Genomic DNA, 9,030 nt, shown 5'->3' on the forward strand with positions numbered 1-9,030 from the left:
TGCCACTTTACTTAATTCTAACAGGTTTTCTTTTGTGGAGTGTTTAACATTTTCTATATATAAGATCATGTCATCTGTAAACAGAGATAATTTACTTCAAGAAGAGGAAATTTTGGACACAGGGATACAGATGCCAGGTAAATACCATGTGTTGATGGGGACAGAGATTGAATCGATGTGTCTATAGCCAAGGAATGACAAGGATTACCAGTAACCACCAGAAGCTAGGAAGAGGCAAGGAAGGATCCTCTATCCTAAAGCCTTCAGGGAGAGGATGACCCTACCAACACTTAGATTTCAGAACTTCTAACCTCTAGAACTATGAGGCAATAAACTTCTCCTCCTTTAAGCCCAGTTTATGGTACCCTGTTATGGCGCCCTAGGAAACCAGTACTGTGATGCTCTGGTCTTGTGCTTCTAAATATAAAATCATAAGCTACTAAATCATTCTCATAAATCATCTAAGTCAAAGACACCTAAGATCAGGGAGGGAAAGTATGGCCCACGTGTACAGAAGGGAGTAAAGGAAATAAAAAGACCACAGTGTAGCATGTGAACTTTTAAAAAATCAATATTTGAAATCTTTTTCAACAATCCAGTTACTTAACTGAGATGTTACTGTTGTGTTCATGAATTAATTAAACAAGCATGCTTCACCTGCAGAGAACCAGTGTGGGACACAGGGGAGAGTGTGGGCTTTGGAGCTCTTTGAGTTCAATCCAGCCTCCCCACTTAGCAGCTGGTGACCTTGGTCAAGTTACCTAATCTACATGAGCCTCAGCATCCTACGATGCCCATCTCTGGGTCTGTTATGATGACTCAATGAACTGATGTTTATGACATGTCAGGTACTGCACTGCCATGGGTACGATGCAGGATACAGTCTGTCCCCAAACATAAATTAGAGCATCTTCTGATGCTTTAAAGACATACATTCACACAGGTGGTTTGAAGCAGACCCAGAAACACCTGTGCTCGATGGAAAGAGGAAGAAAGACATATCTTGCTAAAAGCAGCAACTTGCAGAAAGCGCATGAAATAAACGCCCTGACACCCACCTTGAACAAATACAGCAGGACACATGTTTCTCACTGTAATGATAGTCTTTATTTGATTTTCATCACCTTTCAATGAAAGAATCGTTCCCATCAGCAGTATGTAATTATGAACCTTGCAAATATATCTTATAGATAATGAAATTTCCTTAAAAATGAAAGATAAGTGTCAGGAAAATTTGTAGAGAGAGAAGGTATAAAATAGAAGCTTGGTTAAATGTAAGCAGGTTTTTACCAAGAAAGAAAAATGGTACCACTACTCCATTAAAGTGGTACTACAAACATACTATTTTGCTTGTTCTCAAGCTAGTTGTTCATAAAAAAGAAGCTGGTTTGCCCTTTTCTTCTTAGTGATCAAATCAACATGCTTGTGTACCTAACCATCCTGGTAAGACAAAACAAAGGGGAAGGAGAAGCAAGGCTTCTAACTATGTTAAAAATCGGTTCTAGGGTAGGAGCACAAGCCTTGCTTTCCAGAAGCTGGAGAGACACATGACAGTTTCAGGGAGACCTGTGGGGGCCATGGCTTTAGCCCATTGTGTCTGGGCAGCTGACATAACTTCAGTCCCCCTGCGGTCTCTCGCTGGTCTGAGCTGCCTTAGCTCTGATGATCTGGCAGGACCGTGGTCACTAGGATTGGGTATTCCAAGGCATTGCAGTCATCCGAAAGGAACACCAAATCCTGGAAAAGATGTGCAATGAGCAGGAATGTCACTGAAGGTGGCCACAGAGCCCATGCACAACTATAGGACTCCTGGTTATCCTCAAAGACTGTTCAGTTGTTCCCTTTTGTGTGAAAATTTCCCAACATTCATTCTCCCAAGGAGAGCTGGTTACATCTTTCTTCACCTTCCTATTGAATCTCATATAGTCTTTTATTATTGAATTCAGTTGTTCATTGGTTGACCAGATGGATCAATGGATAGATGGGCAAGGGAGTGAATAAATGAATAAATCTCAATTACTGAGCAACAACTCTGGCCCAGACATCGGGGATACCATGAGTAACAGCACCAGGTCTCACCTTCAAACACCTTAGAGTCAACAGCAGCACTTTCCAGACTATATTATGTCTTCTTCTTGTCTCCCCTCCACGACCAAGGGGAGAGGGGAATGAGGAGGGAAATGGGTGTGGGACAAAATGCTTGTCTCATCTTTGATGCATAGTAACAAACAAATCTTAATAAAACTTAAAGCTAAAAAACTTAATAGCTAATTATAAGTTTCCTGGGCCAAGCCTGGTGTTCAGTATTCTATGTTTAGTCACCTTGATAGAGATCTTAGCACCGAGGGAGTTACTACAGCGCCCAGCACACACACGGTCAGGGGGTGTAAGTAGTATTATCCTCCCAATGCTCTCCTGACATGGGTATCATTCACGAATGAGGAAACTGTGGCTCAGAGAGCGGAGGGGACACTGGCATTTAGGAAGCAGGGAGGTGAAGACAGGGGCTCAGGTCTGCCTGATGCTGAAGCCTGTGCCTCTAGGACCAAACAACTCTGCTTTCTGCATCTTAACCAGTGCTGATTCTCTGCTTTTCCCATCTCCCTCCCCTCTGCTGCCAGATTCCTCCCAACACAGAGCACACCCGAAGCCCCTCCCCCAGGAAGTCTCCCCTGACCCCAGGGCTCCGGGAATTCTCGGAATTCCAGAGTCCTCTACCCACAATCCCTGCCCCATTTGACTCTCAGCCTGTGGTCTTGGGTGTTGGAGATGGAGCTGGAGGACAGGAGGAGCCTTGTTCTGAGTCCTCCAGCACTCAGCAAGAGCTATAGGGTTGAGGAAGGGCTTTGTGACCTGGAAGCACCCCATAAGCTTTTGTCTTCCTCCTCCTCATCCCCTCATCTCCTAACCCTTCTCTTAAGTTCTTGACTGATGACAAGTAGAAAAAGAACGTTCAATGGTGTCGCTTACCCTCCTGCAGAACGAGTTCATGATGGTGTACAGTTTCCGCACTTTGTCCTTCAAGGCATCTACCTGGGCCACCTTCCAACACTGGGGCGATGCCACAAAGTCCCGCAGCTTGGCCAGCACGCAGTAATTCTGTGAGTGGACAACAGGGACGGGTCTCTTGGGGAAGTCAGTAGCCAGAGACGCGGGAGCTGGGGACTCCTGGCCCTTCTGCACAGAGTTTCTCCCCACCCCCACTCCAAGCCCTCCCGCAGGCAGGCAGACCCCGCTTACGTGTATATCCAGGTACAACCTGGGCAGGTATCTCACACACGGCTCCTGCAGAAAGGGAAACGGGTTTCTGTGTTGCTCACAGGGACACACCCTCAGCCTGGCCACAGAAGGCTCTCTGCCAGCCTCCCCAAAACCAGAGCAGCCCCAGATCCCTGGGGCCTTCCTTGATACTGCCATGTACAATACTTTCTTGTATCATATGCCACATTCCCCCAAAGTAAACTGCTCTTCTAGAATTCGACTTTTAGAATGCAACCATTTTATCACTGACTATGAGCTAGGGAACAGTTTTATGTATATATATATATACACACACATATACATACATATATATACAGAGAGAGAGAGACACACACACATATAAATATGTGTGTCTGTATATGTATATATATTAAAACAGTTCTATAACTGTAATCTAGACATAGTAATTATATAGTATATATTTAGTAATATAAAACTGTATATGTATGTACACTTTTTTTTGTGTGTGTGTGGTACACGGGCCTCTCACTGTTGTGGCTTCTCCCGCTGTGGAGCACAGGCTCCGCAGCCATGGCTCACGGGCCCAGCCACTCCGCGGCATGTGGGATCTTCCCGGACCGGGGCACGAACCCGTGCCCCCCTGCATCGGCAGGCGGACTCTCAACCACTGCGCCACCAGGGAAGCCCTATGTACACTTCTATATTACTCTATTTCACCTTTGCTTCTGTGCTGGCCTGAAGGCCAGAAGACCCAGATTCTGGTCCCTCCCGACCAGTAATTGCCTGTGTGACATGGGGTAGGTCTCCTTCTTCTTTGTGACTCGGTTTCCCAGTTGTGAGATTAGAGAGTTAGAACACATAACCTCCACTTCCTTCCAGCTCTGAGCTTATGCATAATTTTAAGCTTTAAAATCATATATTTTTAAAAGATGATTGCTTTACATATTGAATAGCAAGGAATTTGTGGATACATTGGGGCGCAACAATACAACCAAATGTTGTTACAAAGAAATATTAATTTATTTGACAGCGTCGCTAAGAAGTAAATTGCAGAACTGCTGTGTTGTTGGATCCAATTTGTCTACACACTTGGCTAACTCTGTACAGACCCAGAGCTGAAATCCTATCCTCTGAATGTAATGGCAGCAGGTCACCTCTAGGTGGTAGGATTGCAGTAATATTTATTTTCTTCTTTGTCTTTTGTGCCTTTTCCAACCATTTTCAAAGTATATGACTTTCATAAGTTGAAAAAAATACACATCATTTAACTTTCAAAAAGAAAATACAAAGGAGGTGTTAGGGTATCGCAAGCCCCACATCTGAGAACAGTGCATTTTATTTGAAGGATTCACAAGTGGTAAAGGGATACTTTTAAATTTTACCAGAGCTTTGGAGTTTAATTTGTTTTGTTTCTACACTGGACGAGCAGTCAGGAGGCTGGATTCTAGTTCTGGGTGGCCCCTGTGGGACTGTTGGCTCCGAGCCCCTGGGTCTTCCTCTTAACACAGTGTTGAGAACAGTGTAGACATCCTGGGTTGTCCTCTGTGCAGGCTGTGTCTGCATCCAAGTCTTCAACCCTCCAGGTGCCCGAAGCCGGTGAGGGGCTCAGCCATCCCCTCTCACAGCTGAGGGTGCTGAGATTCAGGGCTGAGTAATTTGCTAAGGGTCCTACAGCAGGTTAGGGGTGGGGCTGATTCTGGGAGTTGCCCCCTTAGCTCCTGCTGGCTAGTGGGGAGAATAAATAAGCAGAGCTCTTTGGTCCTCCTTAAGTTGGAGCTCTAAACTCTATGGGAGCTTCTCTTCTCCTGTTCCCTTCTCTTCTCTTCTCTTCTCTCTCTCTTTTTACATTTTAAAACGATCCTCTGATATTTGCTAGCTAGTTATAAACAAAAATTGTGATGTCTTTGATTATATTTTCTTTGTATTTAAAAGGAAGTGCAAACCATCGGTATTTAATAGGATGGGAATAAAACACAAATACCCTTGAAATTAACATTGACCAGAAAAGAAAACTAGTGTTTTTTCCCTGGTCCAAAGGCAAATTTTTGAGAACTGGGTCTGCATGGACCTCCCAGTCCTCAGGGGGGCCGAGGGCACTCACCAAAGTCTCCGTGGCCTGCAGGCTCTGGGAGTCAGCGGTGATCTCCCGGCTCAGGGCCAGCATCCTGGAGTAGCATGTCGGGGGAGCCGGCTGAGCGGCGGGGGGGCTGGCCAGGATCAGCAGCAGCAGTGGAAGCAGCTGGGGGGTCATGGTGCAAAGGCGGCCTGACTGCAGCCCGAGGCCAGCCGCCCCTTTAAGCAGAGGCTTGGGGGTGGTCCTCCACACCTCCGTTTCCTGTGGTGCCCAGCCAAGGCCAAGAGCACGCCCACCTGGCCTGGGGACACTGGAGCCTTTCAGACCTAAAGGTCCCCCTTGTTGAAAGGAGGTGCTTCCTGGCAGGGGCAGGGAGGGGGAGATGCCAGGCACCTGGAAGGGAACAGGATCTTCCTCTCACACAACTTGCAGTAGAACTTTCTCTCTTGGCTGGGGCTCTTCCTGAAGTGGCAGGATTGGCAGATGAGGGGGACAGAGGACAAGAGGGAGACAGGATGGATGGTGGTTCAGTCAGAGGGGCGGGAGTGGGCAGTCAGCCCCTTCAGTTAGAATGGGGAACGTTTGATAAAACTGGCTGATCTCTTGGAGCAGAACCGGGGGAGGGAAAGGAACCAAAAGTTATGGATTGAGCACCAGTGATCCGGGGGTTTGTGGTCAGGCAGCCTGGGTATCACCATCCACCCACCACTGACTGGCCAGGGGAACCTTGGGCAGTCCCTTGCCTTCTGAGCAGCTGCGCCTCTGCATCTGGAAGATGGGCTTGTGCTAGGGCCTGTGATGGGGGATGTGGGAGCATTCCCCTAGCTGGTCCACTTCAAGCTCCCAGCACAAGTCCTGGTACAGAGCAGACCCACTGGAAGGGTTGGTTCTCCATATGTGGGTCTCTATTAGCAATGATGCTCTGCAGGCTGCTCTCCTGTAAATACAGGAGCGTGGGTACCAGTTAGAAGAGTAAGCTCTGCCCTTAGATGCTCGGTGCATCGCATGGTCACCCACTTCTGTGATGACCTTGGGCAAGTTTCTTAACTCTTTCTTCCCTCTCCTTATCCGTGAAATGGGGATGATAAGAACATAGTGAGGAAGAGAAGATGCTGAGCTATTATCACAGTCAGAGCTAATGTCACTGTCTCCTATCCTACAAGCATCCCTGTGAGGCAGGTACTGCAGAAAACAGTCCAGTTTTCCAAGTGGGAAAATTGAGACTCACAGAGTTCCAGCAGCTTGCACAAGGTCATAAAGCTGGAGGCAAATGGGTCCAGTGGGGCTTTCTGCCTTGTCTTCATTCCGTCCTCCCATTCTGCAGTGTGGAACTGGGGCAGAGCAGGATTCTTGCAGCCAGAGGTGAGTTTGAGCTCTTGGGCTGCCCAAGACCAAGGAACAAGCAAGGAGAAGGAGCTGTCAAAAGAGAGGAAGGTTCTGGGCTTCCCTGGTGGCGCAGTGGTTGAGAGTCCGCCTGCCGAGGCAGGGGACATGGGTTCGTGCCCCGGTCCGGGAAGATCCCACATGCCGCGGAGCGGCTGGGATGCTGAGCCTGCGCGTCCGGAGCCTGTGCTCCGCAACGGGAGAGGCCACAGCAGTGAGAGGCCCGCGTACCGAAAAAAAAAAAAAAAAAAAAGAGAGGAAGGTTCTTACTTAACACCAAGTATCACATATGCTCCAGCAGCGATGCATGAAGCTCCTTTATACAACTACACAGCTGTTGTCACAAATGCCATGAGCCTCGCAGAAAGCCAGTGAAGTGAGTGGGGTTATTCCCATTTCCCAGATGAGGAAACTGAGGCTCTTAGGGGATACAAGGCTTATAAGGGGAGGCAGAGCTGTGCGCCTGGGTCTGCCTGTCTCCAAAGCCTGTCTCACTGCAGGGGAGGGCAGAAGAGCGGCCCGGGCCGGCACACATTCCCAGAACAAAACAACCAAAGTGGAGGACCAGAAGGTTAAGGGAAAGGAGCGTGGTGTCCTGGATATGGGGCAGCATCGAGGATCAACAGCAGGGATGAAAGTTCAGCTCTAGCCTCTCCCTGTCTCTGTTTGCCCACAAAAATCCCTTCCTGACAGGTGCCATTCCCTGTCCGTAAACAGAGCAGCATCACCCCAGGCAGCGGGATGTCTCTTCCCGCCCTGATGTTCTATTTTGCTACTTTTCTGTGTTCAAGCCCTGGGCAGGGATCACAGCCTTGCCTTCCTGTTTTGCAGGTGAGAGCATGTTCTCTAAACACCTTTAGCAAGATGGCCTGGGGACCACCTTTTGGGTGCCCTCTCAGGCAGGGCAGAGCTGTGTGTGCTTGGAGGTGCAAGCAGCAAACACAGATGTGTTTTTCTTCTGGATGAAGGGGTCTCCTCACTTTCTGTGGCAGTGCCTGGGGCGTGGGCCTCCCTGGCAGACAAACCGGCCCCAGTCAGGGACTCCAGACTCCTTCGAAATGCTCCAGTGTTTCTGGATGTGCTCATCGAAGGAGCTTCCAATTCAGGACAGGGAGGAAAAACCAGCCCAAGCAGCAAAACAAGTCCTTGGACCATCCGATCGAGGAGACATTGCTGTGCTGAAAAAGCAGGCTTTTCTGTGCACTTGATGGTGAGATAAATGTGTCGCTGGGAGATCTGGCCTTGTTCCACCCTGGCCACGTGTGTGGTTGTTGATAGGGCTCCTTGGTCAAATCAGAAGCCTCCTCTGCACCCTAAGCCCCAGACATCCCGCTAACCGGATCCCATCTACCTTCCCACCCACCGTGCTTGCCTTCTGCATCTCGGCTTGTCAGCACCCAGCACCCAGCCAGGCAGAGCAGATGCTCAGGAAAGCTTTGCTGAATTAACCTGATGGCTGTTAATCTCGTTACTCAGAGAGAGGCATGAGCCCATTAAGAAACCCACAGAGCACAGCCGAAGTCATGCCAGAGAGACCCTGCCCTCGATGAAGGGGGTCTCAGGGGACCCGCATGTGTATTTGCTCACAAAGTTCTCCTTTGGCCGTCCCCCTGCGCCCCCAATAGCTCCCTTCCCTGGACCCTTCCCTGGGTCCTTCAGCATCAGGCTACTCAGTATGGAACGTGAATGCTAAAGATCCAGGCTGGAATTTCCGCACAGACTAAAGCCTTTGTCTTCCTCCAAAGGTTTCTCCCAATCCCCTTAGTGCGTGAGAAGAGCAGGGGTCCCATCAAGGCATGGTACCTTATGTCAGGAGAGCTGAACAGCCAGAGCTAATGAGTGAGTGAATGCTTCTCAGCTGGAATGGTATCTACCAGCCATTTTCTTTGAATGGATTCTTCATTCATTCTCCAGACACTTCTTTATTTATTGAGAATCTATTGTGTGCAGGCCTGAGATGGACAATAAGGATAAAACAGTGAATGAGAGATGCTGTCCTCTGAGGAGAGTAAAGAGGGAAATTAACTCATCGAACACACAGGGTAAGTGACATGACAGTGGGAGCCCTGGTGCCTCAGGAGCCTCTCCCTGGCGGTGGCTCCATCAGCAAGTTGAGGAACGCTGTGGGGATGTGGGATGGGCATGGGGATGTGGGCGGGGGCAGTGTATGAAGGAGAGAGAGAATTTGGAAGCTGCTATGCTGCCAGCTTTGAATGTGGAGGAAGAGGCCACAAGCCAAGAAATGCAGGAAGCCTCTAGAAGCTGAAAAAGGCCAAAAAAAAAGATTCTCCCCTAGAGCCTCCAGAAAGGAACGCAGCCCCGCCAAGACTTTGATTTTAGTCCAGTGAGAC

The 9,030-nt window shown here is 48.7% G+C and overlaps 1 protein-coding gene across 1 annotated transcript; it reads right to left on the bottom strand.

Annotated features, from left to right (window-relative positions):
* Window positions 1-1,653: 1,653 nt before the first annotated feature.
* Window positions 1,654-5,473, bottom strand: CYTL1 (cytokine like 1). Its single transcript, XM_060087201.1, has 4 exons — window positions 5,324-5,473; window positions 3,241-3,285; window positions 2,971-3,099; window positions 1,654-1,737 (listed from the first exon to the last, which is right to left on the bottom strand). Exons 1-4 carry the CDS (start codon window positions 5,471-5,473, stop codon window positions 1,654-1,656), a joined length of 408 nt encoding a protein of 135 aa, XP_059943184.1.
* Window positions 5,474-9,030: the final 3,557 nt, after the last annotated feature.

This window comes from Mesoplodon densirostris, chromosome 1 (assembly GCF_025265405.1).
Source record: "Mesoplodon densirostris isolate mMesDen1 chromosome 1, mMesDen1 primary haplotype, whole genome shotgun sequence".
Lineage (NCBI taxonomy): Eukaryota > Metazoa > Chordata > Mammalia > Artiodactyla > Ziphiidae > Mesoplodon > Mesoplodon densirostris.